The sequence below is a fragment of the Chrysemys picta genome, chromosome 15 (assembly GCF_011386835.1).
Source record: "Chrysemys picta bellii isolate R12L10 chromosome 15, ASM1138683v2, whole genome shotgun sequence".
Taxonomy (NCBI): domain Eukaryota; kingdom Metazoa; phylum Chordata; order Testudines; family Emydidae; genus Chrysemys; species Chrysemys picta.
In genome coordinates, this window is record NC_088805.1 from 16,657,377 (window position 1) to 16,676,556 (window position 19,180).

General features: G+C 41.5%; 1 protein-coding gene across 14 annotated transcripts in view; it reads left to right on the plus strand.

Moving 5' to 3' along the window:
• The first annotated feature begins 3,930 nt into the window (after positions 1-3,930).
• YPEL1 (yippee like 1) overlaps positions 3,931-19,180 on the plus strand; it is a 55,426-nt gene continuing 40,176 nt past the window's right edge. For 2 of the 14 annotated variants that reach the window (XR_010592869.1, XM_065568462.1), the window contains exons 1-3: positions 3,931-4,302; positions 12,215-12,497; positions 13,967-14,057. Coding sequence is in view for 6 of the 14 variants with exons in the window: in XM_065568462.1 (XP_065424534.1) it covers positions 12,381-12,497; positions 13,967-14,057 (208 nt within the window). In the remaining 8 variants the exon portion in view is untranslated. Of the gene's footprint in view, positions 6,321-12,214; positions 12,718-13,966; positions 14,062-18,315; positions 18,448-19,180 lie in introns of those variants that run through there. The other 12 variants (XM_065568458.1, XM_065568452.1, XM_065568450.1 and 9 more) reach the window with 11 other exon arrangements.

Here is a 19,180-nt window from a genome sequence, read left to right on the forward strand (position 1 = left end):
TGTCTCTGCCTTGGTTTCCCCAATCTGCAAAATTCTTATCTCACAGAGAAGTGTTTAAAGGATTAATAACTCAAGACTGGTACAGTGCTTTGAATAGGTAAAGCACCACATAAGTGTTAAGTAGTATTAATAGGCAGAGAGGTCACTGCTGAGTAATGTGCATGTATGGAGTACAGATGGAGGGATATTTTTTCACTCAACAGGATGTTTTGGGCAAATGTTGGAATATAAGCTTTCCATGGCAGTTGGTTTTGGATAGTTCAGAGTGGCAGTTGAGTTCGAATGGATGAAACATAGATCAGCCATACTCTATCACAGCAGTGGTCCATCTCATCCAGTATCCTGCAGTTACTAGGACAACCAGAAAATCTATGAAATCTCTCTGGCTGACAGTGGCCAGTATCAGATATATCAGAATAAAGCACAAGAAACACGACATGGACCATTTACAATAACCATCCCATGGGAGGAAATTTCTTTCTACTGTTTCAGTTAGACCTGAAGCATGAGGATTTATTACTTATGATTTTTATTCTCCATATTCTCCATTTTAAAAAAAAAATCCTGCTACATTCTGGCTAATGGTATCTAGAGGCAATGAATTCTCTGGGTTAATTATGCATTGTGTAAAAAAGTATTTCCTTTTATCTCTTAAGTTTTCTGCCTTTAAGTTAATCAACTGTTCTCTTGTTCTTATTAAAGAGCCACCCTGAAATTACCATCTTTGTCCCATTCATTATTTTATATACCTCTACTTTATCCCCTTTTTTTGTTGCGATTCTCCTCTCTTATTTGATTCCTCTGACAACTGGATTAGGGTGCTTGGTCTGGGGGGCTGTGGCAGAGGATAGACATCAAGATGCTTAAATAAAAAGTAGCCATCTGTGCCCTGTCAGCACTAGCACTTACACCATTGCTACCAATGATGGAGCTGAAATTACTGTATCAAGAGTGGGAAACGTTTGGCAAAAAAAAAATCTACTGTAGAGGCCCCATAAATGTTTAGAAAGGGCTGTTTCCTAGTGTTTTTCTCATTCCATTAACTTTTTATCATGGAAATTTGATTTTTCCTTGTACTTGCAACTAGCTGAGAATAACACTTAAATCAGCACTGAGGAGGTGGAAATATACAACAGGAAAATGCACACTGTAGTTTTCTGGATATTTAAATGTAGAACTATGACTAACCACAACTCACACATGAGTTATTGATTACAACCAATCATCTCAAGTGCAACTATAAAGTGAATACTATTATTCTAATTAATAAACTCTGCTGCCCCCTTTAATGAGTCAGTATTGGTTAGGAATAAATGAGGTGAGGGGGCAAATGCTATTGTGAAGTATTTATGTAACACAGGCTGGGACTCAGGGTTAAAGCCATAAATGGCAGAATGAGGGATTCTGGTCAGTCTTAGCTTGTTATGGTCTGAGTACACTCCTGCTGGCCTGAGGAGTTTATAGTGCAGAACCAAAGCAAACCAGCCTTGGTATTTATTTTGTCTCTTGAAAAAGATCAAAGGCAAAATTAAATAATGATAAAAATCATACCTAACTCTTTTAGAGCACTTTCCAGCTTTAGATGTCAAAGCAATTTACAAAGAGGAAGAACATCACCATTCCCATTTTTAGATGGAGATACTAGGGCACAGAGAAGCAAAGTGATCTGCCCAGGATCAGGGTTCAGGTCAGTGGTAGAGCCAGGAAAATAGAACCTAGGTCTCCTGAAGTTCCAGTTCACTGCCCTGTCCGCTAGACCCGGCTGCTCTAGAAGTTAATAGACTCTGGACACCTCAGATTTACATAATCTTTATTTTAACTGGGTAATGAATGATTGCTTTTCAGAAATAAAACTATCACTGACATAGTCAACCACAGTCACTTGTTCACTCGCAATGAACTACAGCTAAAAATAATTTTCCAGAAAATATCAGCTTGACCCATTCTACTTTTCTTGGATCTTTTGCAAGACGCTTCCTAAGGAAGAATTTCTCTACAGTACTAAACAGCTATATGCTTCTCTCTCCCAGTAATCTACCTCATCTCTTCATAGACAATGGATAAGGAAAATAACAACCCCCAAAGAGCAGAGAAATAAGAAAAGAAGGATGTAGCAACTTTATATAGTTTATCACACAGCGATAGGTTTAAACTTTCAAAATAGTATAAGGAATTTTAGACAAATCTTCCATTAAAATTAATGGAAGATGTGTATCTAAATCCCTCAGACTGCTTTGGAAAAATATCAACCATAAGTCATTGCGGCTTTTTCTTTCCTATGTCATATCTAAACTTCTGTGTTCTCACCCATTTTTCTCAATGTAAAATGTTTTAATTAGCATCATAATTAGGATTACTGGTTAGCTTGCCTTTTTCTTATCTCTATAGGTCTACTGAAATGTAATAGTTTTCCTTTGTCTCCTTTGAACAATAGTGTGTACTAATCAGAAACAAAAACAGACAGAAAAAGGAAAGATCCTGCCTGTGAGAAACTGTGCAGGGTGTTAGCTGGAGTGAGGTGGAGCTGCCCCCAGAAACGATGATTTAGGGGTCAGGCCATGGCAGGCATCAAGGGAGATGAGAAATGAAGGGGGCTAAGATCCCTTTTTCTTTGCACTAGTGGTGGCAGAATGCTACTGTCCCCAAAGGACTCAAGGGGCCCCGATTTAGTCTTATCCCCAACTAGGGTGACCAGATGTCCTGATTTTATAGGGACAGTCCCGATTTTTGGGTCTTTTTCTTATATAGGCTATTACCCCCCACCCCTGTCCCGATTTTTCACATTTGCTGTCTGGTCACCCTATCCCCAACCTATCCCTCATTTTATTGAATCTGGAGGTTTTAACAAGTGTTGAAGGGGGGGCAGGGGTAGGGTGACCTGATGTCCCGATTTTATAGGGACAGTCCCGCTCTTTGAGGCTTTTTTTTTTTTATATAGGCTCCTATTACCCCCCACTCCCTGTCCCGATTTTTCACACTTGCTATCTGGTCAGCCTAGGCGGGGGAGTAATTTGGGGGGTTGTGAAAATAATTAGGATTGATGGATCATGGGAGCCGTCGAGAGGCTCCCAATGAACGAGTCTCTGCTTGGCAGGGGGCCCTGTTGTGCAGCTCTTGTGTCCTCCCTCTTTCATTGCTCCCCTTCTCCCTCGTGCCCCGGAGAGCACGGATTTCACTGTCGGGCTCTCCTGCGCGCTCCGCTGCTGTGGGCTACGGTCATTGGTCCCAGTCGCCATCGTCCCTCTGGCGAGCCGCGCCTGATCCCACTGGGGAGGTCTCCCTGTGCAGACGGGGGTTTGTGGCTGTTACGTTCTCCTTGAGCCCGTGCCAACCCGCGCTCCATGGCAATGACCCGGGGCCCTAGGCTCTGTCTGCCCTGAGTCACAGCCTGGCCCCGGCAGGCCGCCCTTGCGGCTGCAGCGTGGCTCTGCGCGTACCTCCAACCCCGCCGCCGCTCTATGAATGAAGTGACTCAGGGTGCAGATGCCAGCCGCACAGCGACGCCAGCTGGGGTAGAAACAATGTAGCGAGGCGGGGTCACCGTGCAGGGCTCGCGATCGCCAGAGAACACCGCACGCGCCGCCTATTATTTATAATCCCCGTCTCCCGAGCCAGACCGCGCGCAAGCAGCAGCCTCGCTTTGGCGCGAGGCCTCAATTCCCATTGGACACCCACAACGTTCCACTTCTAAGCACGCAGGGAACTAAGGACGCAAACGACTAGACCACGCGCTCCCTTGTCTCGCGCTCTCCCCCAACAAAAGAGGAGGAGGAAGGGGGATGTGGCGTCGCGCGCTTGAGTCTCGCGCTTTCCCGGGGGTTGACTGGTGGAGCGCGCTGGCTCTCACGCTCTCCCCCTACCGGCACACGCGCGCGCGTTCTGATTGGCCGCAGCCAACGTTCTTCGGAGACGGTTTAACTGCAGCAGCGAGGTTCAGTGAGAGGAAAACAAAACAAAGGAGCGTAGCGGCGCGGGCGCCGGGATGCCTCGGCCACCTCTCAGTCCCGAGGGGAGGAGACCCGGGCCTGCCCCCCGGCTCCCCTGATGACCCTGGGCGCTGCAGCCGCCGCGGGGAAGACGCCCCTGAGCCTGGGGAGGGGGAAGGACCCCCCCCGGGCGCACGCAGAGCCGCCACCTGAGCGGGGCATGAGGGGCCACTGCCACTAGACCCTCTCCTCGCCCCAGCTGGCAGCGACGGAGGCTGCTCCTTCCCCGTGCCAAGCCAGCCCCCCACAGAGGGAGGGAAGGGGGGCACAGCTGCGCGGAACCCGCGGGGGTCCGGCCTGGGCAGCGGAGCCGCCGGTGAGTACCCAGCCCGCGCAGCGAACCAGGCAACAGCTCCCCCAACCCGAGGGACCTTCCCCCGCTTGGCCACCGCCGCCCCACTCGGTAGCCAGCCGCGGCGTTTCCTCCCCGCGCCTCAAGGACCCGGCGGCGGCTTTCGCTGTCGGCGAGGCGGGAAGCAGAGGCAACTTTCCTGGCTTGGCCCGGCGGGCTCGGGCTCTATTTATAGCGCCTGGAAGTGACGGCAGAGCTGCCCCGGTCGGCTGCAGCCGCCGTGTTACCGGGCGGATTGTGAGGCTTTGCATTGCTGCGGGGGCAGCAGACCAGACGGCGCTGCGGGTCCAGAGGGCGGCTAGCCCCTTCCCAGCCGGGCTGATCCCCGACCCCTTCGCCCACCCCCGTCCCAGCGCCACGCCTCCCAGCCTCCCCTGCTGGAGCGGGCTAACTCGGCCAAACCCCGCCAGCAGGCGCCTGCCAGCCGCGGGGCTTTGTTTGTAAACAGTGGGGGACGCGTCGAGCCCTTTCCAAGGTCCTGTGGTGCGATCCGAGGCAGGCCGCGGCGCACAGGCGCTGTGGGGATCGCTGCTGGGGCCGGAGGTCGCTTGGCCGGACTGCAGAGCCCTGACGGATTAGGATCCCCCCTACCTTGCATGCAAAGCCCTGTAAAATCTCCCCCCTCCCCCACCTGCTGCTGCTGAACAGTGCCCAGGGCTGAGCGCGGGCAGGCGGCAGGGCTGGTCTCTGTTTACAAGGCAGAGCAGAGCGTTCTCCTGCTCGCTGCTGCGGCTGCGAGGAAAAGTTACATTGTCCTGTCAGCCTCGGAGATACTGTTGCAAACGAAAAGCGGCACCATTTACGGAGGTAGCTTTGCGCGCTGATAGTGAGGATGGAAACTCATTTGCAAAACGAGCTTGAAATGGGAACAGACGAATAATCGCTTACTATTTAAAACTTTCCAGTAGGGAAACCAAGATCGATCTGTGGAGGTAACTTTCAGCTTCATTGTGTTTATTTTAATTTATCTATACACTGGCTACTAAAAATCAGTAATGAGATTTAAGAATTGTCGATATGCTATATTGCAGACTGTTTGCTTGATCTGAAAACATGGAACCGTATCTGATTAAATTGACTTTCCTGCATTTCTTTTTTTAAAAGAAAGTGTATTCGAATCTTAGTTTATGAACAGTGTATGTGTATTTAAAACAAAAAAAAAAACCCCTGTCGGGCTTGTTGGTGCCAGACAAAACATTCATTTCCCCCATTTTTGTATTGAATGGATTAGGAGAGAGGCCCCTTAAATAGTCAGGTGCCTTGAGTTAACTATTTTCTACTTTATTTTATTTTTGTCATTACAATTCCTGGTGTGACTCTTGAGTTGATCTTACTAAGAGTGGTGGGAAAACTGCCTAGACAGTCATTCAAATGAATTAACTATTAAGTTGTCAAGAAACCGATCTATTTTGGTTGACTTAATATATCTAACTTAGCTATGAATTTCTTAAGGACTGGGAATTTTAGTCTGTAGTTGCCTTGTTGCTGATGTCGGGGCCAAACTTAAATACATTTCAAATCAAGAATAGATTTGCTAAGTCTCTTTTAAAGGATGAAAGAGGAGTCAGTGGTTTACACACAACTCTATAAGGTAACCTCTCCAAAAAATAAGCTGTTAGGAATAACACTGAGAAATGCTGTGAAGATGGCATATTTATTAAATGTTAAAAGCTTTGAATAGCTAGCTATAGGTCAGCTGCTAACCTTGTTAAACAAGATTGATTAAAATGTTCAGTTACCTAGATCTGAAATTCCAGTACTCATGTCCGTTACCTGGTGGATAATAGTACTGTCCTTAGACTGCATCTGCTTTAACATGCTTCCTCTCATTGTTTGTTTACACATCCGGGAGCATGGTTGGGGACTGCCCACTTCATTACGATTGGCTGATACTTGGCTACCAAATTTGGACATCCCATTCAGTGATGTCATGCTGCTAGATGGCAGCAAAACTTGAAATTACTTGATGAAATACATGAATTGTAAGTTCAGATTTAAATGCTAAGTTTCTTTGTTCAAGAAGTTAACATGTTTTAAGAATTGTAAACATTGTCAGCCTCCAATAACAGACGGATCGAGAAGCAATGTCAGTAGATTGTAAATGCCAAGGTGAAACTGAGAATTATCTTTAACCAATGTGATATATGCCATCATGTGCCAGCAGTGCCCCCTTTGCCATATACATTGGCCAAACCGGACAGTCTCTATGCAAAAGAATAAATGGACACAAATCAGACGTCAAGAATTATAACATTCACAAACCAGTCGGAGAACACTTCAACCTCCCTGGACACTCAATTACAGACCTAAAAGTCGCAATTCTGCAACAAAAAAACTTCAAAAACAGACTCCAATGAGAAACTGCAGAACTGGAATTAATTTGCAAACTGGACACCATTAAATTAGGCTTGAATAAAAACTGGGAGTGGATGGGTCATTACACAAACTAAAAACTATTTCCCCATGTTAATTTTTCCCCACCTTTTTTACTCACACCTTCTTGTCAATTGTTTGAAATTGGCCATCCTGATTATCACTACAAAAGTTTTTTTTTCTCCTGCTGATAATAGCCCACCTTAATTAATTAGTCTCGTTAGAGTTGGTATGGCAACCCCCATTTTTTCATGTTCTGTGTGTGTGTGTAGATATAGATATATCTTCCTACTGTATTTTCCACTGCATGCATCTGATGAAGTGGGTTTTAGCCCACGAAAGCTTATGCCCAAATAAATTTGTTAGTCTCTAAGGTGCCATAAGTAGTCCTCGTTCTTTTTGCTGATACAGACTAACACAGCTACCACTCTGAAACCTTTAAAATGTTAGTTTCTGAAGCTCCATCTCCTACACCACACCCTCCAACATTCATTCTAATACTTAAATTTATTTTGTTTTGAATGCTTTTGACTAGTAAGAATCATTCCTCTTAACTCTGAACCCTTTTGCAACTGGTCCTCTTATTTCTGTTGCCAGATAATTGTGCAGAGTTGAGCTATTAACCCATAAGCAGACATTTAAAGTATGTTTGGATACTGTTGAGATTGTTTGACTCCCAGATTTTGTCATGGTGTTTGTATGTGCTCATCAACACCAAGCATAGTTTATGCATGGTATCTAAGAGTTGTAACTTTTGACACTACCAGGATTTTATCACTACTTTTGATACAATCAGGAGGAAGGTAAAATGCTGAATATCTTTGATCCTGATGAATTTTTATAAATATAATTATCAGTAACCTAGCACAAGCAACTAATTTTTGGAGTATCTTTAAGGCTAGTACTTCCTGAGTCATATATGCAATAGTTTAAAAGATGGTTAGACTGTACATATTTGCAGACTTATTTTCTTGTATTATGCTTGTGGTTATTCTGTAATCTCTTGCTTTCCAATCAAGAAAAGAGGTTACATACTTCAGTATGTTCTTGGATTATTTGCTTGTTTTGGGACTGGGGGCTGTGTTTTCTAATTTTCATAATGTGTCATGGATACAATTTTATATTTTTCTCATTATATTTAGTGGCTTTTTTCTTTTTGACAGCAGAGAAATAGAGTGTGTTGAGTTATTTCAACAGGGAAAAAATACACTGAAGTCATGTGGTTCCTGCATCTTGGCATCAGAGAAACAATTTCTATTTTAACTAGCAAGTAAAAGGTTTTGCTTTGAGGGTTATTATTTAACTCTCCATCTTTTCCCAACATGATTTATATTTTGAAAACTAGTGACAGTAAAATTCAGAACTTTCTTAAAGTCAGTCAGCTAATGCCTTCAGGGATATAGATAGTAAGCCTATAACCTAATATTCAGTCCCCTTTTTGACAACAGTTAAAATAGCTTGAGTTGGTAAAGTGCTTTTATGACAAATCTTATAAAAGGAATCTGGCAATTTTAAAAAAATTCATTCCACCTAACATTGAAGTTATGAGCTGTGTATAATTTTTTTAATGAGGAAACCCAAAATAAATCAGGAGCAAATGGTATTATTTACTAATCACATATTGAATGTGTGCCCTAAGGCCCCAGTCAGGATATGGGGAGCACTGTGTTGTGAATTGTACTAACACTCAAGAAGACCATTCCTGTCTGGAAGGGCATACAGCCTAAAAGCCACAAGACCAGATAAATTGTTGGGGGGGCGGGGGAAGGGTTCAGGCTATATCATGATAGTTTACGTGCCTTTGTTACTTTGTGTTAGTGAGGGAGAATGGATGAGAGAAATAGATCAACAACACTCTTGAGGGTGGATATGAAGAGGATGAGAGTATGGTGTTATGGAGAGAGAAAGAAGGATGGCAGGGGAAATAAAGCTGTTAACAGAGACACAGTGAGGGAGGAGTTGGAAGGAGGAGAAGGCAAACAGCCAGTCAGAAGAGACTGAAAGTGCAGATCTGATGACCTCATTGCTGTCCAGTAACTGTGAAAATGCATTGCTGCAGCTCCTGCTTCCCAGAGGCCGGCCTGCAAGTGGCAAGCCTTTCCATCAGAAGTTCCTGCTGTTCCTTCCCTAAACCCATATTGCTGGAGGGAAGGGCACATAGAGGCTGTTGTCTTGAATTGCACAGTTTGGAATCTGTGTAAAACTTCTCATTTTTTGACTTCAGAATTCTGTGTACATTCAGATTTTCAGGGCAACCTGTGGGTCATGGTCTTGGCTAGACATTTGTGGTGTAAGTAGCAATAATATGCAATTGTTATGGTTCTTGACAATCACTGCAGTTCAGAGACCTGTGGGAAGCTGCTCTGGAAACTGACCCTAGACATGTTTGGTTTTTTACTTCTTGGCACAGTTATGGGCAGTAGTGCTTTTTATTTGGCACTTTTTATCTGCAGGCTGAGGAAGAGAAAATTTCATTGACTTAGTTCAGGTTTGGAAGCTTGCCTTCCATTTTTTTGAAGCAATGTATGAAGGGCTACTTTATGAGATGCAAAAAAACCTGTGGGGTCTCTCTTTTTGGAGATGAGAATATGGTTTTGCCAAAGGAGCTCTGGGAGGTCTTGGGAATGTTTTGAGGGCAGCACTTTTTAATTGAAGGGTTAAAATGTCAAGTCTCTAACAAAAGACTTCCTTTACTCAGTTTCCATCACTTGGATTTAAAAGGCATGAAACTCAAACTAGAGTTTTAAACAATCTGACTTTAGAGTAGAAGGAATATTTTAAATTGGTTAACTTTCACTCTATTACCTCTTGTAATGTCATTATTTCACTAGTTCTTCAGTCATCATCCTAAGAGGCCTGATCCAAAGCCCTACAATTTCTGTGTGTATTTTTTTACTTTAGAAATTCAGATCCTGTTTAGTCTTAGAGACATGGGCCCTGATACAGAGCCCAGACAGTGGTTTTGGATTAGGCCTAAAGTCTCCAAATCTGAGGGGGCAGGGATATGGACAACTTTCAGGGCTTCTTAAGAGGTCATAGAGAAATGAGAGAGCAGAAGCCCCCCTGCCCTCCATTTGCAGGTTACTTTTACAAATGAAATCTGCAGAAATTGCCTTGGTCCCCTCTCCCCTACCTGGGAAAGTGGATTTTTCAAGCCCTGATGGGTTTTTGAGGTGTGGTTTCTTTCTTTGCATATACATTGCACTTATCCATAGTAGCTTTCTATAAATAGACTTCTAATACTGTCATTAGATCTTAAAATGCAGTGATATTTCAGGATGGCTATGCCAAGAGAATATAATGATGCCATAGTGATGTGCATTGTAATTAATCATGTATTGAAACTGACAGGAGTAGTGGCCTACAATAAAGAATTTTTTGACACAAATCCTTGTCACTGACAAAGATGGGGAAAGGAAATATAAAAATGTATGACAACTTAATAGGTTTTTAGTAAAACATTTTACATTGGGGTTAGGTCTACAATATTGGTGTTTATCAATGTGTCTTATTTGTCTAGATTTATTTCAAATATACCATCTTGGGCTCTGGATGCATGTTAGGCGAACATTCAAAAACTGTGAAATTAGTTACCTGCCAAATCCTTTCCATTCTTCAAACCTCATCTTTCTACACTCCTGCCCATCCTTAAAAACTCTTGGGGAAAACAGGTAGGCCTTGTTATGAACAGAGGACATGCCCTTATTGGCAACAAGTTCCCATTTAAAAAAAAAAAAATGAAGTAATGTAGACATCCCTCTAAGTTTTTGTTGAGGACTGTTTCCTTCAGAGAATTCTATTTGTATAATTAACTGTAAGTCCTTTAATTTTATAAAATATGCACCCATCCTCTTATCAGCTTGAGGTAAAAATTCAAAAAGAGCTGATGCGTGTGGTCTTTATACCTACCGAAGCAGGCATTATATGTTCATATGGTTGTTTCTCAAGACAGTCTGATTTGTGATAATTTACTTATAAATTGCTTCCTTGAAGCAATCAGTAGAATACATGTAATTCAGGAGTGTAAACTTACATTTTGTGGCAATATGAGAAGTAAATCACCTTTCTGCATTTTGAAGTGTTAACAATATTTCAGGTGGTGCTGCTTTTCCAACCGTTAACTAAAGCAGTTGAAAAATAAAATGCAAAGTTATGTAAGGGTGGGTGGGTGGCTTCAAATGGAAAACACATTGTCATGGTGGTCTCACATATGGTTTATGCTTGATATCATTTGTTTCATTCTTTTGTCAAACCAAATTTCATTTAGACCTATACAAAAATAGTTGGAGTTTTAGATGGTGGTTGATTATTTCTTCCATATAGCAGCTAGTGATGGGCTGATTAAACTTTTTGTTTGGGTTTTTTTGGTTCATCAACCACAGATGAACAAATCAATTTTAGTTTCCAGCTATACTTAGGCTACTGCTTTGTTATTAACAGGAAAGAGTAGACTTTTTTTTTTTCTTCAACTCTCATATTATCTAGCTAGTAAACCGTACATGTGCTCTTTATTCTCACTTTTCATAAAGCTAATAGAAAAGACCAGAAGTACAGTGAACTACATTGGCACTTTTATTTCAATACCTCTGGTATTGATCCATTGTACCTGCAGCATAATGATTGGTGGCATAATAGGTGATCTTTTGTACAGCATCACTGAATTAGTAGCCTTCATGCTTGGATTGTTCAGTTGCTTTGAGTCACATAATATATTAAGTAATGTTTTAGTAAACAGATCTGTAGCTTGCAGATGCAAATTTTACTTTCAAGGTAGAAGATTATAGAAAAGTGTAGCCTTCATTTTTTGTATATTTATATAAAATGTCACACTGTGTGTAATACGTTATTTCCTCTAAGGAGATCTGAGGATCAAGAATGTGTACAGCATTTTGAACTTAGAAAATAGAATTCTTAATATTTATGTTAAGGTTGTAAAATCTGTTCTCCGCTACTGAAATTTGTTAGATATTAAGATTATTTTGGTAGAGTAAGGGGAAAAAAATAATAGTTGAAAGAACTGATTAGTCTTGGTGGACAGAAGACTGGTCTAAAAGACTCTAACTTTGTAGCTGGGGAATAGTCTGATCTCAAAATAGTGCAAATTTTTGGTCAGGATTTTATTGTGTGTATGTATCACATATGACTTCAAGTCCGGTGCTTGTGAAATGCCCTGGAAGTTGAAAAAATAGACACAACTCCCCACTGCCTGTGTGTTCTGGAGTTTAGCATGGGTTTGAGTTTAGCAAGTGCAGGTTTCCACACTATTGCCACTTCTTTTTTTAGTGTCTACCAAAGTTGTTGAAAAGCTAGTTCACTCTCCATCCCTTTTAGTACTTTGCCTTTCTGCTGAGACTGCTAAACAAAGATGTCCATTGCGTTAGTGGGTTTTGGAGTTTTTTGAAGGGGAGATGGAGGTTAAAGTTCTGAAATCCAAGAGAATAGTTGAATGTATTTATAAGCTATTCCTGGCTTTTAAAAAGTTGTCTTCTCTGTTTACTTGCAGGTTGTGATTGTTTCTCTTGTGGCATCTGTGTGGAAAGTGCCACACACACTACAGAACAACAACGGCTTTTGCTTGCATTTTCCAGTGTTTTTTTTGTCAGCGAGTTCAGCAAAGTTGTAATTCTTCAAGTGCCAGCCCTGAGCTGAGTGAGGAGCCACCAGCAGAGATGGTAAAAATGACAAAATCAAAAACGTTCCAGGCTTACCTGCCGAACTGTCACCGAACCTACAGCTGTATCCACTGCAGAGCCCACCTAGCCAATCATGATGAATTGATTTCCAAGGCAAGTGATTTGTTTAGAGACTTCATGTGGGGTTTTTTAACCAAAATTGTTGTCATTGGGTCAGTACTTCCAATACATAAGTGGTATAAATCTGATGCATACTTCAAAGTATCTTCCCAAGAGCTCCATTCTTGGGTCATAGATGCATTATACTGAGGAATGGATGTTTTCTAGAAACTTCGTGTAAAGCCCCATCATTGCAACCCCCCACAAATAACAGGTAGGTGCTACTTTTGAGATGTGCCTGATCTTTACCAGACCAGGACTAGATGTGATAAGTTTGCTAAGGAAGTAAACTGTCTGAGGGAAGTGTAGAGCTCAGGATTGGGAAATTATTCTTGTTAAATTGATTCAAAAGATTCATCTACTAGAGAGAGGTCACAAAATTAGCTGGTATTACACAATCCAGTGGGTCAACATGAAGTCCATCACTACATTGTCTAAGCCTTTCCTTCTCTCTCATTAATATATACCATCTGATTAATTTGTGGAGCTTAAAAAACTGATTACTCTGAGGAATGTTCAAGCTCAAGTTTAAATTTCATAAAGAAATTTTGAAGCTTTTGAAATGATCTAGCCCTGTCCTTTATATCAATTGTTGAAAGAAACTAAGACTCCATAATCATGTAGTAAAATTTAATACCGAGGGAAAAATATAAAGTGACGGTGCTTTAAGTCAAATTAGGTTTCTGATGGAGCACCCTGTAAATATTTTCTAAGGAAAAAATTCAATTCAATTTTCAAACTTTGGGTTGTTGTTTTTTAACGGGTGTATGTTGGGGTTGGGGGAAAGGATGGGACTTCCTCTGCTGATAGTGTCTCTTCAACAGGTAGAGTGGTTGAGCCAGAGAACATCCTTCTTGAGGCCGTCCCTTATTTCTTCCCATCTTCTCTGTCCCCCACCATCATCACCCTCTGTTGCTCCTGCCTGCTGGTATCTTTAGCAGCATTGAAGTAATTGAGGTAGTAATAGCATTGAGGAGTCCCAGGAAGTAAAGGAGCCACTCCTTTTAAGTACCTTCAGTGTTCCCTAGTCCTCGGCAGAGGCCTGGGGAGTGAAGGAGGTTCCTTGGGCCACACACCCCTTTACCTGCACACTTCTGGCTCCAAACACAAATGCGAGCAATATTGCTTGTAGATATCCTCTTGCAGGCCTGCTCTTCTCCTCTTCCATTCCTCCTGTTCCTCTTCTCTTCTGTCCCCCCCCCACCCCGCCCAACACAAAAAAAACACACACACAAAAGAAAGGGTGAGTGATGTGCCATGCTAATGCACAAAGCAGGAAGTGTGACTGATCAAATGCAAAACATTGAAACTGACTATATACAAAGTGCTGTCCAAAGCATACATTTATTAAATTCAGAAAAGATACAGGTTCTTTAGTTCTAGTAACCATAAATATTGCTTTTAAAAAAAGCTGTAGGAAAATACAAGCAGAAATGTGACTCAAATTTCTTTTAATCACAAAGAAAAATATTAAGGTAAGAATCACCTTTTCTTCAACAACACTCCAATATAAATTTCAAGAAGGAGACATGACTTCATTATTCAACACGCACTGTAAGTAAGTGGAAGGTTAGATTTGAATAATTGAGGGGGGGAATGTTTTCCAGATCTGTGGAGTTACTGGGAATTGTATTTCATACTAAACAAATGGAGGAGTATGGCAAACTTTACCAGCAAAGTTCAGAAAGAAAACTAGAACACTGAACTTTCAAGAAAAAAAATGAGATCCATCACATGTGGTTGGTATCTACCTTCTCATCCAGTAGACTTTTCTAGGGTAATCTAAATGTGGTACAACAAGCTCTATAGTTTGACAGTATTAAGGTTTACCATAATTCCCAGACAAGCAGATAGGTATCAGGGTTTTGAAAGAGGTCTTGATAATAAGAATATCTCTTGAATATATGCTCCAGTTGGATCATAGGTTCGTACTACAACTTTAAATTGTCTAGAAAGGATTAAAAACCTGAGACCGTAAAAGTTTGAAGAGGGGTTATTGAGCATATGGAGATTAAAAAAAAAAAATCTAAGTCCTGTGTGTTCAGATAAATTTAGCCTAAGAAATGTCTTCCAGACAGGAAGGATTCAGGTATATAATATAAAGTCTCTTGTTTAATACTGGTTTCCTATTCTCCAGTGAAGGTTTTTCTAAACCAAGCTACCAAACTTTTAAATGTTTGCAGATTGGCAAGTCAGCAAAATCACATTTATGGTCAACATTCCCTAAACTCTGAGTTTCCTGCCTTTTTTTATGTTGTGTGTCAGATCTAGAAATGCATTAAATTTGAGTTATTTTTGCTTGTAAATAAAAATGTACTTGATTCTTTGCTGCTTTCTGACATACTGTACTGCTATAGTTGGGACCTGGGCAATAAAGGCAAATGAAAGGGAAAATGTTCAATTATTTAAAGCTCAGCATGTGTGAGAGAGATTTTGTAAGAGTGCATAGACAAATATAATGTTGTGTGAACACTTCTACATTTGAGGGGGGGGTTTCTTTCAGCATAGAGTATTAATTCCTAATGTGGAATCTTGTAACCTGTAAGCCTCTACGACACATAGTGCACCCACTGGGAAAATGAAGAGTTCACTACTAACTTAAAAAAAAAACGGTAATTGTACTGTTAGAATATTAACCTTCAATGCTATCTTAAAACAGACCATTAACATACTTGAATTATATATTTAGGCACTCTATTTAGAATTATACCCAAGCATAATTGGTAGTTGTAACTCTGAATTTTCTTCTGTCATTCTTGCAAACTGTCCCTCCTTCCTGGATCTCCTCTCCAATGTAGTGCACTCTTAAAACATGTATTCATTAAAAATAATGGGAACATGAATATATCTGGTGTGTGTGGCAACAGTTGAAGATATTTAAACAAAAAAAATACTTTAAATAATAAAAGGCAATCGGGTGATTCTGTACTCCAGAGACTGTTGGTATACATTTGCCATCTGAAGCAAAAATATTTGACTTTGATTGTATAGAATTGCAATAAATAAATATGCTGTACTGCAGTCTATGAATTGTATTGAAGAATAGTACTTTGAAATCCGAAGAAAAGAGTGCATGACTTAAAAACCAACCATTAAAATTGTCACTTCCTCATTAATAGAAAACTAAATGTAAGCTATCATTTTATGAATACTACTCAGTTGTGGATATAACATGAGATGTTAGACTGTTTAGATTAGAAGGAATAATGGTTTAACCCTTATGCTGTCTGCTCCAACATTTCTTTTCTGAGAACATATTTTGAAGTGATCCATGGGAAGCATGTAGATGTTTGTGCTGTCTTAGCATGTATTAAAAAAAGACTGTAAAGGAGACCTTGTAAACCCTCCCCTGCTGGTTTTTTGTATTGAAATTTTCTGGTTGTGACTTTCTGTTCTTTCTTAAGTATTAGAACTCATGGGATTATGATGTTTCAAGAGACTGAAACAAGGAAATTGGTGATGGGGAGAAGATAAATCGCTGAACTTTTTTCTTTCCTTTTTTGTTTTGAGACTTATTTTTAACTTTAGAGAAAAGCTAGCCTAGCAAGAGATTCTTTCTCCCTGTTGCTTCTGTTCAGGGCTACACAATCCTACTCCAGATTGCTTGTTTTCCAAGGCTTCCTCAGTTGAAAACAGGACAAGCGAGACTTGATAATCCAAACACAGCACTTTCTAAACTGCTCTGTGGTGCTGGTGGTTCTTGTTTCCAGCAGAGATAAATACTTGTTAGAGGAGACTGTGAAATGTCTTGTCCTTTTTAAAAAATCAAATAAAGACAGCTATACAGTAACTCCTCGCTTAACGTTGTAGTTATGTTCCTGAAAAATGCGACTTTAAGTGAAACAATGTTAAGTGAATCCAGTTTCCCCATAAGAATTAATGGGTTAGGTTTCAGGGAATTTTTTTTCACCAGATAAAAGACTACACACACACACACACACACACACACACACACACACACACACACACACACACAAAGTTTTAAACAAACAATGATGATTGTGAAGCTTGGTTGAGGTGGTGAAGTCAGAGGGTGGGATATTTCCCAGGGAATGCCTTACTGCTAAATGATGAACTAGCACTCTGCTGAGCCCTCAAGGGTTAACACATTGTTGTTAATGTAGCCTCACACTCTACAAGACAGCACAAATGGAGAGAGGGGAGACAGCATGGCAGACAGAGAGAGACACCTTGTGTGTGAGCAAAAGAGATGTGCATTGCTCCTTTAAGTACGCTGACCCCACTCTAAGTACATTGCCTTTTTAAGTAGATCAGCAAGTTGAAACAGCAGCTGCTGCCAGCAAGCTCCCTCTGTCCTGAGCCCTGTCATATCCCCCCTGCTCTATGGACATGGGGTAAGTGGGGAGCAGGAGGGAGGGGGACACCCTGACATTAGCCCCTCCTCTTCCCCACCTCCCTCGCGTAGCAAGCAGGAGGCTCTGGGGAGCAATTCCAAGGCACAGGGCAGGAGCAGCACATGGCAGTGGGGGAAGGGACAGCTGATAGCCTGCTGGGCGGCTGCTGCACAGGGAACTTAGGGGAGAGGGGAGCTGATAGGGGGGCTGCCAGTCCACCTTGGTTCCAAGCCCCCACCAGCTAGCTCCAACAGGCTGCTCTTTCTGCAAGCAGTGGACAAAGCAGGCGGCTGCCAAACAATGTTATAAGGGAGCATTGCGCAACTTTGAACAAGCATGTTCTCTAATTGATCAGCAATGAAACAACGTTAACCGGGACGACTTTAAGTGAGGAGTTACTGTATTTAATTTCCTATTACTTTTTCATAGGTAATCAATTTATTATAGCTTCCACAGTAATGCTTCTAAATACAAAATGGGAGGGAAGGTGGTCCATGCTGTGAAACACTTAGGGATCCCTACTCTAAGGTGTTAGAGTGCCGTGGTGGTAGTTGTAGTTTTTGTTTTTGTTTTTAAATTCAGCCCTTCTGTCATAGAAAAGCTAAAAAACCTAAACACTTTCCCTCCCTACAGGCCTCTCTTAAGTTACGGTGTGGCAAAAAACTCTTTTGTAGTTAACATTTCCTCTAGCTCTAGACAGCTATAATGTATTTCTGAAGTGGCTTTCTTATATAAAAATAATTCTAACTCTAACTTTCTCAGTTTATTCTGATTGAGATGCTATACTTGGTAACAAAAAGCTGAATTACCCTCCCCCCCCGCCAAAAAAAAACCTGAGTCATTTTTAAACGTTTTCTAATTTTAAGACAAACTTCCTTTTCTCCAAATACAAAAACAGCAAGCATACTCCCTCCTTTCTTTTTGCTAAAGCCTATCTGCCAACCTTCACTGGAGGATTGTGTCCTCCTTCGTGCTGTAAGCAGTCAGCCGAAACAGTTGCCAGTTAGGAGAGCAGTACTAAAATGATTTACTCCTTCATTTTACTGCCAACAGTTCTGCCAGTCCACTCTGGACAGTATTTTCCTGCCTTTTTGCCTATTCATGTAGCACTTTCTATATCTTCCCCCTTCCTCCCTACCCCCTTGGCCACCTTTCAATAGAATATGCTAATTTTTGAGAGGCACTAGCAACTACCTATAGAAACAAAAATTATATTGGTTTTTATTCAGCTTTGAACATTACTTTTCGGGGGAGGGGTGGGCATTCAGACAGTGAAGCATTCTTCTGTCAACTGCTCCAGTAATGAGTCCTTTAGCTATACAGTGGCTGTTGGAAACACACACAAACAAGGACAATCTCTGCAAAGCCAAAGAAATCTAAGATGCCCAGCATGTGGGTATCAGTTGCCCTCTTTACTGGTTATGCAAACCTTTTCTATTAGAAAGAGGAACACCCAACAGAGAGCTATCTTCAGAGAAACCACAAAGCTGTCCTTACTCCAAATCTCATAGACATGTAGAAGACCAGATAGATAAGGCCCCTTGACAGGCAACATCCCAACACAGATGACTCAAGCCACCAATGATATGGTAAGCAAGCACTCTTTTAATGATCTAGAGACCAGAATGCTTTAGTAGTTTGCTTTATGAAGTACTTACATAGATTGAGACCATCTTTGGGTGTAGTTTTATTTAAGTAGTCTCCCTCCCTACAGCCTATGGAAAGCTTGAATTAGCCACAGCCTTCTTTGAAATCCAAATCAAATTAGATGCTCATGACTAGTAGAGCAGTCTTGCTGCTGGGTTCTTCATTCTAATCTTCCTTCTCTGTATGTTCTCTTCCCTGTGTCCCCCCCCCCCCCAATCTTCTTCGTGACGCTGGGGGTGGGGAGGAGAATCCAGAATTTAAAATTGGTTAGAAAAATCTTAATCTCTAGCTGTCTTTTCCACCTTCTTTACTGGGGAAAGTAATTTTATTGACTAGGCCAAGAGCAGTCTCAAGATAGACTATTTTGAGGAGAGGGTTGGGTGTTTTTTGTTTTGTTTTTTAAAGTGTGTGTTTGCGTGCACAATAATGGTTAATCCTGACCTCTGAGCAAAACAGGACTTGTCTTTTTCCATCCTTATAGTGTACAAGAAATGCCTGAAAGTTTCTCCTCTTCCCCCGCCCCCCCCCATCTATTTTAAAACATGTATATATTTTCTCTTTATTATTTATTCATTTTAAAACAGTATATTCAACACTGTCTATCTTTAAAGACTGGTGACTGGAGAAGTAGTGCTATCACAAGACCTAAGAGTGCAAGTTCTTTAAGTGACGGGG